At 41.1% G+C, this 21,147-nt stretch overlaps 2 protein-coding genes across 2 annotated transcripts in view; one reads left to right on the top strand and one right to left on the bottom strand.

Annotated features, from left to right (window-relative positions):
- The window catches only part of LOC139447529 (amine oxidase [flavin-containing]-like), a 53,651-nt gene extending 50,046 nt beyond the window's left edge, over positions 1–3,605 (top strand). Inside the window, exon 15 of the mRNA XM_071228934.1 lies at positions 724–3,605. Coding sequence (XP_071085035.1) covers positions 724–867 — 144 coding nt within the window. The 3' untranslated portion in view covers positions 868–3,605. The remainder of the gene's footprint in view (positions 1–723) is intronic.
- A 3,503-nt stretch (positions 3,606–7,108) lies between these two features.
- Positions 7,109–21,029, bottom strand: LOC139447466 (transcription initiation factor TFIID subunit 6-like). Its single transcript, XM_071228854.1, has 12 exons — positions 20,856–21,029; positions 18,924–19,107; positions 17,951–18,037; positions 16,790–16,943; positions 16,033–16,259; positions 13,910–13,975; positions 11,736–11,813; positions 11,234–11,335; positions 10,422–10,546; positions 9,797–10,055; positions 9,298–9,477; positions 7,109–8,901 (listed from the first exon to the last, which is right to left on the bottom strand). The coding sequence occupies exons 2-12, from the start codon at positions 19,089–19,091 to the stop codon at positions 8,446–8,448; spliced, it is 1,902 nt and encodes a 633-aa protein (XP_071084955.1). The 5' UTR covers positions 19,092–19,107; positions 20,856–21,029; the 3' UTR covers positions 7,109–8,445.
- Between the last annotated feature and the right edge of the window lie 118 nt (positions 21,030–21,147).

Below are 21,147 nucleotides of genomic sequence, written 5' to 3'. Positions count from 1 at the left end.
TTCAGGTTTTCCTCCCACACTAAGCTGACACGCTGTGATATGACTGGAATATTGTTAAAAGCGGCATTAACCCAACTCACTCACTCACTCTAAATTTCAACATATTGAAAAACCTATTTGGTGTCGTTACTGAGCCATTTTTGATCCAATTGAAATGAAATATGGGACAATGGTAGTTAGTATGTTCTGATATTTTAAGTTTTGACCCTTATTTGACCTTTACACTTTGACCATGTCCCTCTCAAAATGGATTTCCTGGCACTGTAAAACGATGGATCAATGAATTTGTTCAAGACGTTCAAATTTGGTTTTCTGCCATATTGAAAAAGCTATTTATGGCTGTTATTCAGTGATTATACTTCAAAATGTAATGAAATTTGTTGTGTGTAGTTGGGCTCCACATATTCCATTTTTGGCCATTTTTCTTATTTTTGTACCTTGAAATGACCTTTGCACTTTGACAATGCTCCTAAATTCTCTCAACATACATTTCATCACACTAAAAATCCTTTTAGAGACCACGTGACCAATTAAAATGAGACTTTACATGCTTGTTCCCTCCAATGTTGACACCCCAATTTGTTGACGAGGTTTGATTTTCAATATGGCCACTGACAGCAACTTTTGTTGTTAAGAGGCTGTCTTTGTTGACATTGTTTACCATTGAACACATTTGTAAGCATACACATCGAACACAACTAAGAAATCTGTCTTCTTTTCCAGGAGGTGAAGGCACGGCCATTCGAAGTCTCTTTCTGGGAAAACAATGCTCCATCAGTCCCAGGGTTGTTGAAACTCCTTGGCTTAACCTCATTGTTATCAGCAGCAGGGGCCGGAGGATTTGTTTACTACAAATACCTCAGATAAGCCATCAACAATATAGTCAAATCTATCAATGTTATGAAAGCATCTGAATTGTCATCACACCTCAGAAATATCCTATTCAGGGATGGCTGCCACGTCCAAGCCATCTGCTATTGATTCCAAGTCTTCAGGAAAGTACAACATGTACCACCTAACGAATGCTAAAATATTTTTAGACTTGTCTTCATTACCATCAGGAAGTTGTTGATCATTAACATTTGATAACTATATTACTAGAGCTGCTTGTTTGTGTAATGTTATTTAAGGACTTCAGCTGAGCCATGTATCATGTTTAGTTACCAAAATATCATTGACTTGCAACACAAACTGAAAACAAAAGTTAATTACAACTTGCTAGTATTAGCTCTTGGAGTGTCACAGATATTATCTGATATATATATATATATATATATATATATATATATACATATTTATCTAGGGGTGATTTGAACTTCCATTGAAACATGTTATAGTACCGGTAATATGCAAACCGGTCAGTGTATAAACAAATTTACAACTATAAAGTCTAGTCTGAGGCCACAACATTCAAACAAATATGTGTGTTTCCTATTTCGGTCCCTCCCCAAATAGGGTCAATTGGGCATATTTGATTATTTTTCAGTAATTTGCATTATGCTTTGAAATGACAATATGGTTTAGTCAAGCAGTAAATGCTCTGATACGGATTAGTGAAATACGAAAATAACAGGACGGTGATCACACCAGAAAACAGATTTAGAGGCGGTGTTTTCAGATTTGAGTTATGGGCTCCAGATAAGGGTTGGGGGCTTCATTATTAGGGTTGCAGGATCCAGTTTAGGGTTGGCGGTTGCGGAAGAACGCCGGTCGCCCTATATCAGGGTTGGGGCTCCAAATTAGGGTTGCAGGATCTAGATTAGGATTTATGGTTGCAGAATGAGGCTGGTCGCTCTATACTAGGGTTGGGGGCTCTAAATAAGGGTTGCAGGATCGTGATTAGGATTTACGGTTGCAGAATAAGGCCGGTCGCTCAATATTAGGGTTGGGGGCTCTAAATTAGGGTTGGTGGGGAAACAGAAACACACTTTTTCCCTTTTGGCCTCATGTTTATAATTTTAAGGTGCAAGATCAGATTGGAAGTTTTTAAAATAACTCAATTGTTTCATATTGAGAAAACAAATCACCATGTGTAACATGCCCTGCACTATTTCAAGAACCAGCGCATATTCTGAAAGATACATTTCTAAGAGCAGGTGCTAGCTGAAACTAAGATCCATCTGAAGCAGCTTTGATATGTTGACAACATATTTGTTTGCTAGACGAAGCCAAAACATATAATTAGTCGGTCTCTATGCATACAAGATGTTGCACCATCTGGCCACGTCTACAGATTTGGAGGGGAGATGCAACTGGACGAAGAAACAACCTTACCCCAAATTATTGGGCTCATTTGACATTATTTTGTCTTTGAGTCGTTTCTGGAACAGTATTCTTCCTTGAAAAGATATTTGGATAAAACATTTCTAAGTGTTTCTCAAACAAGAGTTAGACCTATTTTTTATTATTTCTTATAAAGGTGCGATCATTTCTACTTCCCTTAAGATCTTAAAACCCATTGGTTTGTTTTTAAATATCACTGTACAGAAAATCCAGATTAGACATTTTCAATGAATTCTTACACAGTAGAATATTTTTTTAACTTTTCTAAATTTTGTACCGCAAAAAATAGGAAAACTAGCTCATCTTCAGGTTGTGGTGTAGTAACTATGTCCATAGATTATATTGATATTTTAATGTTGATTATATTGACATTTGAATGTTGTTATGTATATTGTTTTAGCAAAATATAGACATTGTTGACTGTTGTTAAAAAAATCACTGCATAAAACACCTCATAACTTGCTTGCAAGAATGTTATTTCCTTACTAATGCAGATAGTGTGGCATCAGGTCGAACGTTGTTGGCGATATAGGTTCCCAGGCTGAACAAGTTTTCACTTGTTGACCACACGGTTCCACCAGATGGGGATATGGTGCTGAACATTATCTGTTCAGTCATGGAGTAGTTTAGTTTGAGCATGGATAGATGTTTCACATGTAATTTTCAGAAAATTCATAACCCTATGATATCCCAGACGCTTTACTCGATTATAGGAGCTCTATGCTTAGTGAGACCTTGATCTTCATCCAACTTTGAATTCCGATTTGGTGTTTTTTTACCAAGATGAAAATATCGATGAAAGCTGCAACAATTAAATTAAATCTGATGTAACTATTATGATGATTATGATGCGTGTTAATGATTCACATTCTGTCGTGATTGTCACATGGTTTCTATCACACGATTCACACCTGCTATTTCATTTGGTCCGGGACTCTTTAATCTGTCAGCTTTTTTCTGTGCCAGTGTCAATACTATGTTTGCGTTCAAAATGAGCTAACATTAGTGAGAACACATTAAAGGTATGAAATCCAATGACAACAATTTCATTACCAGCATCCCTGTTTTCTAGAAAATTACGTTCTGGATTTACATAATAACTTTTCTGTCATTTCTGAAGGGTCTCACTATCAGTAAAAATATCAACTGTGAGAATTCCTGTAACCATGGTAACTATCTTCCACTTGCATGGGTGTGGGGTAGTCTGGTGGTTATCAAATTGTGGTTACGGAGGATGCATGGATAAGATAACTTTCTTTGAACAGTATCTTGATCTGGATAAATGATTATTTTGTAGAATTAGCAATTTTGTTACATTAAGAATAAACGTTATTTCACCTTGAATCAACTTGTTTCTTTCATTTCAATACACTAAACAAGTTTTGTTTGTTGTTTAACGCCGCACTCAGCAATATTCCAGCTATATGACAGCGGTCTGTAAATAATAGAGTCTGGACCTGACAATCCAGTGATTGAAATCATGAGCATCGATCCATGCAATTGGGATTGATGAAATGCATCAACCAAGTCAGCAAGCCTGACCACCCGATCCCTTTAGTCACCTCTTACGACAAGTATGGGTTGCTGAAGACCGATTCTAACCCGAATCTTCATGGGTCCCCACTAAATAAGCACCCATGTTGATGATGTTGTGCCTGCTGAAAAACTACTGGTACACAATACATAAAAATGTTTTATCCTGTCAATGGTACTGGTACCGGGTGAAAATGTCCAAGTACAGTCCAATCAAAAACCAGGTCACACAATGTTGACTAAACAAAGATGTTCTGTGGTTCACACAATATCAGTTCCCAAGGATTATTGGTTGCAAACTAAGTTCTTGGCAGAAAAATTGGGAAAAAAAATCGGGATATTGTTAAAAAATCTGATAGGCCGCCTCTGTGGTCTTGTGGTAAAGCGTCTGCCCTGAGAGCGGAAGGTCCAGGGTTCGATCCCTGCCCGCGTCATACCAAAAGACATTAAAAGATGGTACTTGTTGTTACCCTGTCTGGCGCTCGGCATTAAGGGGCTAAAACAAGGACTGCTCGGCTCGGAGTCAGTATACTGTGTCTGAGTGGGGTATTCATGTTAAAGTGCGGCATGGTATCTCAGTGTGCTAGAACTATGAATCGGCATCAGTCCGGACTAGTAGAAGCGTAGAAGCAGACACACACACACACACACACACGTCGCTATATAAGTGCAATAATCTTGCACACTACGTTAAACCCAATTTCACCTCACCTCAAAATCTGATAAGGGAAAATTTTAATTGAATTGGGAACTTTTACTTCAATTTACTGCAGACATGGTACCCTGTATCAGCCTCTGATCAAGTCAAAATAAATTGGATTCCACAAAGCTTTAAAAGCTCCTATACTTCAGAAATGGACATCAGAGAGCTGTGGATGTTTACTTGCATAAACACAACCCACTGATTGTGGGGAGCTGTCTTACTGTGCCTCAATAGATGACACACAGGAAGCAGTCTCAATTCATTGTCAGGACTTCCAGCGTCATACTAAGTTTCTAAGTTTGGTCAGGTTATGACATGAGGCTGTGAGTAACTTGGAGTTGTCTTTGTTGTTTAACACCACACTCAGCAATATCCAGCTATATGACAGTGGTCTGTAAATAATCGAGTCTGGACCAGATAATCCAGTGATTGACATCATGAGCATTGATGCACGCAATTAGGATACGAGTCAAGCGAGTCTGACCATCAATCCTGTTAGTCGCCTCTTACGACAAGCAGTGGTTAATTGCTGAAGACCTATTCTACCCCAGAGAGTTTATTCAATCATCAAAAGATGCCAATCAAAACAGCGAGTTCTGCACTTGCAACACTACATGCTATCTCTTGGTGTACATTACCGATTCCTATATCGCTGCATGGAGCTTTGCATCAGCTGACAATGGTGGAGTCTGCAACATTGTTGATCACTGTTTGGCAAAACAAGTTTTCGTTTTTACAACAGAAGCTCACGAACAATCTTATTCCGTTTGAAACAGTGATCTACAATGCCAAAGTTATTAAGTATATTTTTTTGTCACTTAAATCCTTGTAGAGGACACAGACATTATACAGGACACCTATCTGCCATGTTTGTTTGATGCTACTCATAAAGCCACACGCCACAGCATCATTAATTGAAAAATAGGGCTATAAAACTCAAATCAAGAAAGAAAAACAAACACAGGTTATTTCAAAACACAGGCAAATTTCGATTTTGGAATGACAACAAAACAAGAACTAAATAGATATACCTACAACTCTTACTCCATAATAATATAAACACACACTGTCGAAGACCTCCAAATTTGATAACTGCAGATTGTCTCCCGCATGTCGATGCTTAACAATAATTGTACTCGCAAATAATTCCTCCTAACGGTGACATTGAACAGATATATATAAATAATAATGTTATTTCTCCTGAAGTAGACAGACCATGAAGTGACATACATAAATAATAACAAGAGTTTGCCACTGACATGGCTATATCTGCCGCCCCAGTTGCAGAATTTATGACATAATTAAATCTAAACAAACTCTAACCCTTTTTAACCGAGGTGGAACTTGTCATGGAAATTGTAAAAAAAAGAAGAGTTTGGAACCTAAGTCCATCTTGTTGCCATGGAAACGTAAAAAAATAAAAACTTCTAAAATTTCTAAATAGCAAAAGGCACCAGTTCAGCATGTACCTGACAAATTTGCAAAGTTTCATGAAATAATATTGAACGGTTTCTGACTAATGCTCCGGAAACGAAACATGACGGACGGACAGATGGAGCCCATTTCTATATCACCCGCCAACTTTGTTGGGTGGGGGATAATAATGTTATTGGTATTTTATTTCAGTTAACAAAGCGCATAATGCAGTAATATTCACATATTTTTAAATCTTTGCAGTGGAATAATTCCTGTTTGAAAATAGGACATGTGATCGAGGATATATCTCTATAATCTTGTAACATTAATTGCAACATTATTTGACTCACAAGTACCAAAGCTCAAATACAGTTTCCACTGTTTGAAGATGAAATGTCTCTGATAATTAGCAAAATCTCATCCCATGCCACAAAGGATTGCTTGCACCCACAAGGATTAGATATGTTAAACAGTCATTCCATCTATCCCTGATACCTTGGATGTGAATTGCCTGTGAAAAGCATGGCTCTCATTGGCCAGCATAATTATGCTGTAGAATGTTAGGTAAAATGGGGGAACGTCACGTCCAAGATTATTGCACTTATATAGCAATGTGAATGTACGTGTGTGTGTTTGTGTGGCTGCATGTACTAGTCCGGACTGATGCCGATTTATAGTGCTAGCTCACTGAAATACCATGCAGCAGTTTACCATAAATACCCCACTCAGACACAGTATACTGACTCCGAGCCGACCAGTCCTTGTTTTCGCCCCTTAATGACGAGCGCCAGACAGTAACAACAAGTACCATCTTTTAACGTCTTTTGGTATAACGGGCTGGGGATTGAACCCCGGACCTTCCGCTCTCCGGGCGGACGCTCTAACACTTGACCACAGAGGCGGTCTTACCCATGTTGGGAATTCAACCCGGGTCTTCGGCATGACGAGTGAATGCTTTAACCACTAGGCTAGGCGACTGCCCAGGTAGAAAATAGCAAAGCCTCCGTATGAATCCATGGTTGATGGAGGTATTGATGGTACTGTTCATCTGACATAACGTTAATCACCAGTCAAGTAAATTATAATGGAGATATCTGGTGACTAATAACACAACAAGACATTGGTGACCAGCATATTATTTTACTTACAAAAGACATGATAATGATGTGTGCATTCATGATGTACAGCTATATTGTTTCAAATTTATACATATGCCAATGTAAGTGGAATGCAAATCAATGTGAGATCACCACTTTGGTGCAAAAAACCACAAGCATTGCCTGGTTCTTAGTCAGCCAATGATAGTCAGTGTCACATCTTCCCGAGGCAAGAGAGTTAACTGACTTTAAAAGTCAGGTTTGCACCCTTGCCGAACAAGGCTTGAATTCCGGGGTTCAATCGTAGCGCCACCAGTGGCTGTTACGAGTTATTTTCCTTCTATGTCTCACCTATGGACCAATCAGATTCCACCTCTTGTATAACTTGCATTTGCTTAAAACAAAATGTTGGCGCCCAGTCGAGACAACCTGAACGACAATCAAGATGTATATTGTGATAAAACGGTTCTTACTTTGCGAAATGCATCAAATCACTTGAGTATCTTGATTAAGAACATGAAAAGATTTGGAAAATATCTGTTGACAACGAGTTGGCGGTGCATATCCTGCAATCGACTGAACTCTGCATGACAGTTTACGAACTGGATTTCGATTTCGCTGGGCGATTTTGATTGGACTGTGCATAGACTCTAAAATCTAACTCCATAATACCAGCCTAGTTCGGCAAGGGTGGAAACTGGACTTTTATAGTCAGCTAACTCCCTTGCCTCGGGAAGATGTCAGTGTCAGGGACCATCTACTTTTGTCATGGCAGCCAAGGGGCACAACTCTCCACATTGAGTTGCAGTGCCACATGTGCAGGTGTGGTGCTGTTTAAGCTCCCCATGTACACATATATATTGTTTTAAGTTGATACAGAAAACTGTTTAGTCGTGTAAGAAATATAAGGATTTAACACACTATTCCTATTTGACAATGTTGGAATGACAGAGATGTGAGGAGCAGAGACAATCCCTTTGCGATTCAGAATCAACAGTTAAGACTCCATTGTACGATATCTCACATCCATTGTAACCATGGTAATCATCCAGCTGAGCGTGAGTGAGTGAGTTGGGTTTAACGCCGCTTTAAACAGTATTCCAGTTATATCATGGCGTGTCAGCTTAATGTGGGAGGAAAGCCCGAAGTGATGCAGGTCTTAGACGTTAACCACTTCAGTGAAACCCACAAGCACGGGTATGGTGCTGACAAACCTAGAAACATAATCGGGGTGAACTGGGATTCGAACCCACAATCATAGGTTTCTGGCGTGTCCAAGGGACGCAACTCTGCACAGCAAATCGTGGCATCTTAGACGACTGGGACACCAGTGCCCCCCAGCTGAGCATTAGGGAACACACACTTTGCATCCACCTGGATATATTTGGTCCTTGACATCTTAAATCCTTTACTTCATGTATCTCTCTGTTCTGGGTCCTTTTTGACTGCAAATGAAAAGTTCGAACCTTGACCTCCAAACACACTTTTGACACCAAGGTCATCTGAAGCACCTGGGGTCAACATCTGACCTTGCTGTGACCCTGACCCGCTAGAGGGCATGGACATGACCACAATTTTCTGTGGAGTAGTTCTAGGCACTGTGTTAGTGTTAGCTCCTTGAGCTGTGGTAACAAGTTTAACAATTGTCGGGGCTGACCCAGCACTGCCACTGTTGATGGTGATGTTCTGTGATGAAGGGGTGGTGGCGCGAGGCTGCGATGAGACAATGACATACTTTTGTGCCCCCCCCAGGGAGGGAGTGGTAGGTGTTCTTGGTACCGCTCCTGTGGGAGTGGGGAACCTTGGAGTGGTGGGGGTGCCTGGTTGTGATGTAGATCCTGATGACTGGATCAATATCTGCGGCCGAGACTGTAAACAGAGAAAATGTACGTGAACAGTAACACTGTGGACATGTTATGAAAGGCATAATAAATTGATTAGTGGATTTAATTATCATACTTTTCTGATCACAATATTACAAGAGGCAAATCATGTATTTTGGGTAAACTGTTTTCTATCATAGAATTTAATGAGAAATTGCCAGAGAAATTGCAGGTGAAAATGCAGGAACATTCAAACAACTAACTCATTTAACTTTGCACTTTGGCAGACCTCTAAATAATTCAAATCACTTGGTGATTTCATCATTTCTTATCTCTTTGTTTATCGTGATGCCAGTGGCATCATCAGTCCGTAGCATAATATGTATTGTATTGTGAGATGTGAAGCGCTACTCAGCTTTAGTCTGCCTCTATAGTGACGTACCGGCTGCAGCTGTACAGTTGGCCTGGCTGGGGTGACAGGGCAGGTGCTGACTGTTGGGGTCTGCCTCTCCTTCAGGGTAGCATTGTACAGCAGGGCACCCACATACCCAAACTCATTGTTGTAGTCTTCTAATGTCTCGCTCGGAGATTTCAGGTTCTTCAGGACTGGTGGGACATATTTCTGTGCAGGAAGAAAACAAGGTCTTTATTAGATTTCTGGAAAGTAGTAACCATCATCAGCAAGAGAGCCCAACCAATAATTAGAGCCATGTAATTCTGTAGCTGGTCTTGATGTGTGTTAACAGCTATATTACACTGGGCACTGTACATATATTTTTATAATAGCAACACTCAGCTATTGTACTGTTATGATGCCAGAGAAGACAATGTAGTGTAACAAACTTAGGCCAATGCTTTATGTATAAAATTCTCTATATGGACTATTTCATGCAACTTCTTCTCAGATCCATGAAATAAACTCTCACAAGTCCTCCACTTACAGTTAGTTGTTTCTTGATATGTTCAGCAGCAATCTTGTCAGCGTTGTTGAGTATCAGACCCTCTAGTGCCATCCTCATCCTATCCCCAAGCCCCTTGATGTGAGGCAGCAGGAACGTCTTCGTCACCTCTGGCCCCAGTTCCCCCAACCCCGACAGAGCCCCATACTGTGTGGCCAGCGCAGACTTGTCTCCTAACAGAGCCTTGCTGAAAGTCTTGGTGATACGGGCTTGGATGTTGTTGGTGTTACTGCTGAAATTTCTGCAATGGAAATGATGGAATAAGTCCTCTTGTTACATGCTTCTGCCACAACTTCATATATCTACTGATGAGGTGACATGGTGTTGAATGTTGTGTGCAAGATTATTGCATGTATATCGTGACATGCATGCTCGTGTGCATGCATGGCTGCTTGTACTAGTCCAGACAAATGCCTGTTTTATAGGGCTAGCCCACTGAGATATCATGCCATACTCGGACTCAAAACTTTTGCAGACACACATTTTTCAGACACACAGAAAGTTATCTGCCAAACAGGCCAACACAAAATATTCGTAATCACCAGGTATGGTTGCTCTTAACATGATTAAAAGAATGGTGTAAGTGCAAAGTAATATAAATCCTTACTTGCTGATCTGTGCCATGAGTCGGGAAGCAAAGTCTCGGAGAGCCCAGTGATTGTCTACATCAGGACGTAGACACAGTTGTCTGCTCACAATACAAGTTGCTACTGCAGGAATTATCTCATGCAGCTATGTAACAGAGGAAATTTGAATAATATATAGTCAATACATGTCCTATTGGAAATGAATGGTCTAATGAGGGGAGATAACTCATGCATTACTTTTACATCAATGAAACTTGCATCTTGTGACTAGGTTAAATATAGAACTTATAGAACTTATTTTCTTATCAGAATCATGATATTAGGCCAAAGTGTGATTATATTATTACTACCAAGTACAGTCAAAAGCCGTTGTGTCAAAGTTGAAGGGACCTATGTAAATACTTATCTGAGGTTCGAGACAACTGAAAATGATGAATAAAGAAGGAATATCCAGGGATCAAGTCTTTACTTCGAGACAACAATAAGTTCGAGACAACAGTAAGTTTGACACATCAAAGTTCGACACATCAAAGTTGGACATAAAAGTGTTTGACTGAACATGTATCTTCCCTTGCACAAGTCATGAGAAAGAGTGATGCTTTCACTGCACAATCACTGATTTGTAAACTGGACCATGCTTCACTGCTACATTTTGCAATCGACTGATCGTGATAGAACAAAATTGACATGAGTGACTGGCTCTTCTTTGATGAAATCAGAACTAAGTCACAGGAATTTCAAGCATGAAGCACTGGCATTCATCCGAGGAGAATCACGCCTAAAGATACCTTTTTTGTGAGATCGGACTTTTGGGAATAATTTCACAACTTACATATTTCTCCAAGTAGAGCGTCTGGTTATCCATGAGAGACTTGACCATCCTCATCAGGTAGATGAGCAGAGCTAGGTTGTTCTGAACCACGTTGATTTTAACCTTCCAGGGGAGATAATTACAGAAATTAAATCAGAGAGGAAGTTCTGTGCCAGTCGGCAACATAATACTTCTTTTGTTTTTGGTTTTTGTCTTTAACGGCAAGCATGTGTTGCTGAAGACCTATTCTACCCCAGATCTTCACGGGTCTTGAAGAAGAGAGGTAGATTGAGACAGGAACAGTCTCTCCATGACCAAGCACTGGAAAAGGTCCCACAAAGGGGTCTTTCAGTGAGGCTGGTACGAATTAAAATCCTATCATGGACACATTTTGGACAAAGTGAAAGTTTTCTTTCACAAAAATAATAAACTGGTATTAACACTATGGAGTATATTTCAAACATTTTCATGACTTTTGTTGTAAATTTTCTGTGTTAGCTCTTCGACTGTATGTTGTACTCACCCCCTCTGATATGAATGTGCTGAACCGAGGCAGCATCTGATGTAGTCCTGGGTCTGTGGCAAGACTCTGCAGGGCTTCCTGGAACATGAAGCAGCAGACAGGTGGAGGGCAGGATTTGGTTGGTTGGATTGTTGTTTAAAGCCTCACTCAGCAATATTCCAGCTATATGACGGCGGTCTGTCAATAATCGAGTCTGGACCAGACAACCCAGTGATCAATATCATGAGCATCGATCTACGCAATTGGGACCGATGACATGTATCAACCAACTCAACAACCTGACCACCGGATCCCGTTAGTTGCCTTTTACAACAAGCATAGTCGCCTTCTACGGCAAGCATGGGTTGCCAAAGACCTATTCTACCCCGAAATCTTCACGGGTTTGGAGGGCAGGAACATATACTGCAGGAACATATACTGCACGTCTAATACCAACATGCCATGACTCCGAATACGCCATAGTCAGCATTACTGAGATTCCAGAGTATCATCATGATCACAATCTCTCCAGTCATGATAATGACGAATACCCTTGACCTTTTCCTACAACAGCTTACCACACCATTTTCTGTTTCAAAAGGAAATGATGCTTAATATAGCTTTCAAATCAAATCAAATGTATTATGTTTGACTGTTTGTTGATTAACTCTGCACTCAGCAATATTCCAGCTGTGTAATGGCTGTCTGTAAATAATCAAGTCTGGACCAGACAATCTAGTGATTGACATTATGAACATCGATCTATGCAATTGGGATAAGATGACATGCATCAACCAAGTCAGCAAGCCTGACCACCCGAACCCGTTAGTCGCCTCTTACGACAAGCATAGTCACCTCTTACGACAAGCACAGTCGCCTATTACGACAAGCATAGTGCCTCTTACGACAAGCAGAGCCATTATTCTGAGTTTAGACTGACGTTACTGCTAAAAGATTGTGTCACTTCCTGAACAAAGGTATGGTATCACATATATGGTATACATCATAAGACATAGAGATCTATCATTACCCACATAACCATGTTCCTGACACCACTCACAATATACTGATCACGTGATCCTGTTTCCAGTTCATAATTCCAGCAATATCACTGCAGAAATGGTCTTCACAACCTGAGTCTTCACATGATATTGTGCAATGCGACTTCACAGTTAGACTGTCACACCTAGTCACAGTGTCACTGTCTAATGCTGCCACCGGAGTCCAGCTGCACCTTATAATCAAAGTGCCTGGTGTGTGCTCACTCCGTGTCCATAGTGCTATATGTACTGGGGTGAGAAATAGTCCACACTATCACTACACATAGCTGCAGGGGTGATACCCTGCATGATATACACTGAGCTGAATATATTGTGACTTGTGCAATCTTTGATTATATTTCTCACTTCATTGGGCGGTCGGGTAGCCCATCTGTTTAATCTTTCGCTCAGCATGCTGAAAACCTGGGTTCGATTCCTGACGTGTATCATGTGTGAAGCCTATTTCTGGTGTCCCCAGCCATGATATTGTTGGAATATTGCTGCGTAAAAACATACTCACTCACTCACTCTCACTTCTTCAAACAAATTGGATGGCCTTCACCATTGCTTTTTATTTAGAGTGATTGAGTAGGGTCCAATGCCACTTTGAACACTATTGTAATATTGCCATGGTGTGTCACCTTGATGTGGGAGGAAAACCAAAAGTGATGCAGGTCTTAGACGTTTACAACTTTTGTGAAACCCATGAGCATGGGTATAGCGCTCACAGACCTAGAAACATGATCGGGGCAAACCGGAATTTGAACCCAGGATAATAAGTTTTTGGCCAAACATGCCCCAAATTTTTATCTAGACTGAAAGCATAACTATGAAAGGGTACTTATATAGACAACTAACAATCAAACAATACCAGACAGTATTGGTATTTATGACTTGCAAATCCACACATGTACTGTATCCCCAGCCAAGTACCCTGATATAGATACAGTGAGTGAGTGAGTATGGTTTCAGCCGCTTTGAGCAATATTACAGCAATATTATGGCGGGGGACACGAGAAATGGGCTTCACACACTGTACCCATGTCAGGAATCGAACAATACGGATACAGATATATCTTCATCAGTGTATTCTATACAATCATTGATCTCAGTTCAGCTTATTATCATGATCATGTTGGTCCCTGATCCACCTACCGATCGTCTTCCCTCGTCAGGTCCCACACAAGCCTCTGTGATTTCCTTGTAGTACAACTGCTGCTCCTGGAAAAGTGGGATGAAATTGAGTTGATTAGGATGATGACAGAATCCATAACTAAAACTCATATTTTAAAATTCGGTATTCAGTCCCCAGCACAATACACATCAATTATGATGGTTCTCTGTCAGTTTTCGCCTTCTCCACCCTGCAGAACCAAGTAAATTATCAGACTACAATAAAGGAACCCTGTTAACCCATAATCCATAACGCTCTGATCCCCGTTGCCAACTATGACCTCATGTTGCCTGCTCCAACATTTTGCTGAATACCCCAACCTATTGCTGGCCTCTCCACCCCACCCTCTTGTTGAACTCTCCACCCTAACCTCTTGTTGACCACCCAAAACCTCTTGACCACCCAAACCTTTTGTTGACCACCCCAACCTCTTGTTGACCTCTCCACCCTAACCTCTTGTTGACCACCCAAACCTCTTGCTGACCACCCCCTCTTGTTGACCCCCCAACCCTCTTGTTGACCATCCAGACCTCTTGTTGACCATCCAAACCTCTTGTTGACCATCCAGACCTCTTGTTGACCACCCCAACCCCTTGTTGACGTTTCCTCTTGTTGACCAACCCACCCTCTTGTTGACCATTCAGACCTCTTGTTGATCACCTCATCCTCTTGTTGACCACCCCACCCAAACCTCTTGTTGACGTTTCCTCTTGTTGAGCAACCCACCCTCTTGTTGACCATTCAGACCTCTTGTTGACCACCCCAACCCCTTGTTGACGTTTCCTCTTGTTGACCAACCCACCCTCTTGTTGATCACCTCACCCTCTTGTTGACCACCCCACCCAAACCTCTTGTTGACGTTTCTTCTTGTTGAGCAACCCACCCTCTTGTTGACCATTCAGACCTCTTGTTGATCACCCCACCCTCTTGTTGACCATCCAGACCTCTTGTTGACCACCCCAACCCCTTGTTGACGTTTCTTCTTGTTGAGCAACCCACCCTCTTGTTGACCATTCAGACGTCTTGTTGATCACCCCACCCTCTTGTTGACCATCCAGACCTCTTGTTGACCATCCAGACCTCTTGTTGACCATCCAGACCTCTTGTTGACCATCCAGACCTCTTGTTGACCACCCCTACCTCGTTTACCAACCCACCCAAACCTCTTGTTAACCTTCCCTCTTGTTGACCAACCCACCCTCTTGTTGACCATTCAGACCTCTTGTTGACCACCCAGACCTCTTGTTGACAACACCAACCTTTTTTTGACAACCCCACCCTCTTGTTGACCATCCCAACCCCTTGTTGATCACCTCATCCTCTTGTTAACCACCCCAACCTCTTGTTGACAACCCCAAAATTCTTATTGATTACCCCAACCTCTTGATGACCGGCCCACCCTAACCTCTTGGTGCCCATCCAAACCTCGTGTTAACCACCCAAACCTCTTGTTGATCACCTCACCCTCTTGTTGACCTCTCCATCCTAACCTCTTGTTGACCAACCCCTCTTGGTAACCACCCCACCCAAACCTCTTGTTGACCACCTCGGGCAAACCTCTTGCTGACCACCCCACCCTCTTGTTGACCATCCAGCCCTCTTGTTGACACCCAGACCTCTTGTTTACCACCCCACCCAAACCACTTGTTGACCATCCAGCCCTCTTGTTGACCACCTAGACCTCTTGTTGTCTACCCAACCTCTTGTTGACCACCCAAACCTCTTATTGACAACCCAAACCTCTTATTAACAACCCTAACCTCTTGTTGCCCATTCAAACCTCTTGTTAACCACACAAACCTCTTGTTAACCACACAAACCTCTTGTTGACAGCCCCAACTCTTGTTGACTACCCAAACCTCTAGTTAACCACACAAACCTCTTGTTGACCACCCCACCCTAACCACTTGTTGCCCATCCAAACCTCGTGATAACCACCCAAACCTCTTGTTGACAACCTGAACCTCTTATTGACAACCCCAACCTCTTTTTGACAACCCAGACCTCTTGTTGACCACCGAGGACTACCCAAACCCCTATGACCTACACCCACTACCCTAAATCTTTGTGAATAACCCTCATGTCATTATGCACGTCGTCTTACCACGGAAAGTTCATGCATGGATAGATTCTTCAGTTTGACCATCTCAGCTCCACTCTTCATCTTATGTTTGGCTTTGCCTCCTTCGGCTTGTGTCTTGGGCTTGAGAACCTTGTCAATAGCAGTCTTGATGTTAGTGTCCAGGCTCTCAATCTTCAGCTGCTCCTTCGTGGCTGGGGGAGGGTTCTCTGGGATGGATGGCTGGACTCCGTCAATACTCAACCAATGAGCTGAATATGTGGTGAAAAAAACAAGCATGATTGGTTGCTGGTTGGTTGGATTAACGCCGCACTCTGCAATATTCCAGCTATATGACAGCGGTCTGTAAATAATCGAGTCTAGGCCAGACAATCAAGTGATTAATATCATGAGCATCAATTCCCGCAATTGGGATCGATGACATGCGTCAACCAAGTCAGCGAGTCTGACCACCCGATCCTGTTAGTTGCCTCTTACGACAAGCATAGTCACCTTTTACAGCAAGCAAGTTGCTGAAGACCTATTCTATCCCGAATCTTCACGGGTCAAACGAGAATGAACTTTAGAATTTCAACTTACATAACACAAATTATCCCTGACCTGCCAATTGCAGTGACATCAATTGATGATTAACTGTAAGGTTTCCAAAATCAATAGCTTCTCCTGAATAAATAATAACAGTTCAAAACGTATAATCAAATTGCAGCATTTACACTGCTCACTGAATGTCTGCTTTCTGAAGGGTTACAATGATCACTACAATGCATGACCAGGTTCTTACCTTTAAGAGTGACGTCTAGAGGTATTTTGGGCAGTTGACCATTAATGATGTCTTGCAGGTCCAGCTCCTTCTCTTCATTGAAATGAAGTTCTCGGCCACCACCACTGGCAAATCTGAACGGGATCAGGTCAGGACAATGGAAGCCGTACAGGGGCTGCGAAAAGGTGCAAGTGAACATGTTGTATTTCCAAAGTAGGTAATCAAATGAGTAAGTGAGTTGGGTTCTAAGCTGCTTGGAACAGTGTTGCAGTTATATCACGGCGTGTCAGCTTTTATGTGGGATCAAAACCCAAAGCAATGCAGGTCTCAGACTTTTACCACTTTGCTGCAACCTATGAGCATGAGTGTGATGCTGGCAAACCTAGAAACATTATCGGAGCAAAGCGGGATTCAAACCTACGATCTGCCCAGCGAATTGTGGTGCCTTAGACAACAGATAAAGAATCAAATGCTCATATCCCCCTCCATAACAGCACAATCAGGACATGGCAGTAAGCATGGTAAGTGACTAGTTCAGGGAATGCATCATCAATAAGGAAGAGAGTCCAGGATTCCATTAGGACAATGTGTTGACCAAATAATTTCCAAAAATTTCAGGAAAACATGATCATCAACAACTGAAAGTCTTGTATCAGTTCAGATATTTATAACAAAATCAAGGGCCATAACTGTTGCTCATAATCAAATGAATCCAGTTTTTATGCTACACATGTATCTAACTTCATAAAGTTTTGTTTTTTTGTTTGTTTGTTTGTTTTTAACGCCGCACTCTGCAATATTCCAGCTATATGACGGCGGTCTGTAAATAATCGAGTCTGGACCAGACAATCCAGTGATTGACATCATTAGCATCGATCAACGCAATTGGGATCGATGACCTGCATCAACCAAGTCAGCGAGCCTGACCACCCGATCACGTTAGTCGCCTTTTACGACAAGCATAGTCGCCTTTTACAGCAAGCATGGGAAGCTGAACTTATTCTACCCTGGATCTTCACGGGTCACTCATAAAGACTACAATGTTTCATCTTAATTTGTCTGATAGTATTTGGGTTTATCAGAAATTACAGAAATTACAGATAAGACCACATCATTGAATTCCATGTCAATCATAAACTCCCTGCAAATTTCATTTCAATGTCTGATAGTTATTCTCACTACCTCAATGTTCTTGACCTGCAGTGCCTGGTCAAAGTCCCATGTAGACAGTTTCCGTCTTTTACCATGATGCATAAATTTAACAGCTTCCTGGAATGTTGAACAATGAAAACCTGAGTATTCAGGTATTGCAACAATTTGTAAAACATAACACACTAAATATGTTCAATCAACACAAAACATGCAAAATAGTAACTGATTATAATTTGATCATGTTGATTGCTGTCCATTATACATAAATCAATGTCATGCAAAGAAAGGTATTTAAAATGCAACCAGAATGATAATAGAAATTGGCCAAAAGTTAAAAATAGCAAAACCTCATTAAATACATCTTCCCGAGGCAAGGGAGTTAACGGACTATAAACATGATAAAAGTCCAGTTTCCACACTTGTTGAACTAGGCTGGAATTTCAGGGCTCAATTGTAGCACCACCAGTGGTTATTATGGGTTGTATGCCTCTCCTACTGACCAATCAGATTCTGCATATTTTATCACTTGCATTTGCTTCAAACAAAATGGCATCGCCCAGCCAAGACGATCTGATCAATAATCAAGATCTATATTGTGATAAAACGGGTTTTAGATTGCAAAGTGCATCAAATCACATGAACACCTTGACTAAAAACAGAAATTGTTTTGGAAAATATCCCTTGACGTTGAGTTGGCAGTGCACATGCTTTGCAAATCCTGCAGTTGACCGAAAACTGCATGACAGTTTACAAACTGGATTTCGATTTCCTTTCGTAATTTTGATTTGACTATGCATAAAGGTGTTAGTCCAGCTAAAACATCATACCAGCCTAGATCATCAAAGGGTGGAAACTGGACTTTTAAGTGAGTTAACTCACTTGCCTCGGGCAGATGCATTAAAAGGGAAAATGTGACATACAACTGGATACCAAGGGGATATGTATTTCCACCATGAAAGGGTGTGAAAAGCACTTCATTGAAAACTCCTCGTCTCATTCTTACCTGAATAATTTGCTTCATTCTGTATGTACAGTCCTCTGCTAGTTGTGATGCTGCCTCATCAGCAAGTCCAGAAACTCCCACTGACTCCGCAATGGTTTTCATGGACTCCACAGTCAGGTGACTGCTGACCTTCCCTTCCTTTCCATCCTTTGAGCCACCCTTTGACATCCTTATGTTCTGTCTGCTGAAAGAACCAACGATACTCAAAACATCAGGTGATAGATGATGCAGAAATCAAGACTGTGTCAACACATCCTACTGAAATAATCACCAATTGCTAGAGTTGAGCATCATAAGTGTGTGACTCATCTCCACAGTGAACAAATTCCAGAGCCAACTTATCCACTGTATCAAGCTGTCAGTGAATGAGTGACTCGGCCATGTGAGAGAATGAATGTTTAATGCTGTTGCTTTGAATGTTCAGTGTTACCAGTATCACAGTATGTCAGCTTGGTGGGGGGGGGGGGGACAGTCTACAGTGAACATTTGCCACTTTGCTGAAACAAGGGTATGGCGCTGACAATGAGCGAGTACGGTTTTTACGCCGCTTTTAGCAATATTCCAGCAATATCACAGCGGGGGACACCAGAAATGGGCTTCACACATTGTACCAATGTTGGGAATCGAACCCGGGTCTTCAGCGTGACGAGAGAACGCTTTAACCACTAGGCTACCCGACCGCTGACAAACCTGGTAACATTATCAGGTTGAATTGAGATTCATAACAATCATGTGTGTCTGGCATGCCAAAGGGACACAACTCTGGCACAGTGAATTACAGCACCACAGATGACTGGGCCACCCATGGACCCCGGGCATATTAGGTTGTACCGTGCATGCTGAAGGACAGTAAGAAAGCATTAATTGTTATCCTGCCTCAAGTGATTATTATTATTACTTCAGGGAGTCATGTACTTTACACGTTCTCCACTTTACTACTTCCTTTAACAGAATTATCTAAGATATTAACCATTCACTGATACATCCAATTTATAGTACCTAAACATTAGGACTGTATTAGGCATTTCAAACTTGAAAAAAACATTGTCTTTTCACATCTATGACAAAAATATAAAAGGAAATGACAGAAATTGTTTGGTGGAATTTGAAATATGAATTTGGTTTTGTTGTTTTGTGAAACATATTTTTAGAAGGCCTATAAATGCCTGTCATCACATAGTCATCCACATATCTTCAAAACAAAAGAGAGGAGACAGCATTGGTGATGTGCTTCTAAAGATATCATGATGTGATCTACGACACAGAGATATCCAGGACTAAGTGTCTGTGAGCTGAATGGAAAAAAGCAACGTTTTGCCATAGACGGACTAGGTTTGAGCAAACTGGGACAGCTTTATTTAGGTCTTTCCATATCAACTTATTATCAAAATATTATAAGTTAATATTTACCAATATTTTCTGTTGGCCTATGGCCAAATATCAACTTCTGAGAATGCCTACATTAATCCCTGAATTAGAACATGCTCCAAGTAACACTTGAGAAGTTGTAGGAATTTTCTCCAACAGTTTGATAGTTCCAGAAAAGATAGTGGAACTTTATTTTATGTGTGTATTCTTGACAAGGGTTTTCTTCACAATTGACAGGACTGATTATATCGATAATGACACCTACCAGTTCCTTACAAACAATCATTACATCTCTTATGCGCAACAAACGAACTATTGATAATAATGTTGGACCATCACAACAAAATGTGCACTGGAATTTAGTGGAAAGACAAAATCCACCTCATGATGCCATCATGCTGACGGTGCAGCACTCTTATCTTAGAGAATGGTAGTATAGTGGAAAATAGCTGCTAATATTGCTACTTTTACACAGTACATTCATCATATCTATTGGGATTCATTGTGTAGACGGGACCTATCAAACTGATGGAGTTGGAAGTTCAACATAGAATCAACACGTACTGCGTTAAGGGTTTTCACTCAAAGGTTGCTTCCTCAAGTGTGTGTATATATCCTAAATGTGTAATGGATACTTCATAAAGCAGCTTGAACGTTTAATGAAGAGCTTCATTTGGAGTTTTTATAACTAAACGCAAAATTTAACGCGGATCTCAAAACACGACTTCTCCGAAGACGCCATTTATCCTCTTGAAGTCTCGTTGTTGGATATACGTGAGCGCGATTTGGGAAAGACTGTTTACCTTACAACTTATTACAGTAACTGATAATATGAAGGAGATTACTGGAAACATGT

Source organism: Haliotis cracherodii, unplaced genomic scaffold, assembly GCF_022045235.1.
Source record: "Haliotis cracherodii isolate W230 unplaced genomic scaffold, xgHalCrac1.p SCAF_7, whole genome shotgun sequence".
Taxonomy (NCBI): domain Eukaryota; kingdom Metazoa; phylum Mollusca; class Gastropoda; order Lepetellida; family Haliotidae; genus Haliotis; species Haliotis cracherodii.
Note: the sequence above shows the minus strand (reverse complement) of the source record. Positions and strands in the feature narration are given on the sequence as shown.

Bases quoted from the DNA above. Each gene is read 5' to 3' on its own strand.
- LOC139447466 (XM_071228854.1), bottom strand. From the start codon at position 19,091: ATGTCAAAGGGTGGCTCAAAGGATGGAAAGGAAGGGAAGGTCAGCAGT. The intron at 9,478-9,796 runs GTAAGTGGAGGA...CTTCCTGCACAG, and splicing joins ATATCAAGAAACAACTAACT to AAATATGTCCCACCAGTCCT. The intron at 8,902-9,297 runs GTACGTCACTAT...CTCTGTTTACAG, and splicing joins CAACTGTACAGCTGCAGCCG to TCTCGGCCGCAGATATTGAT.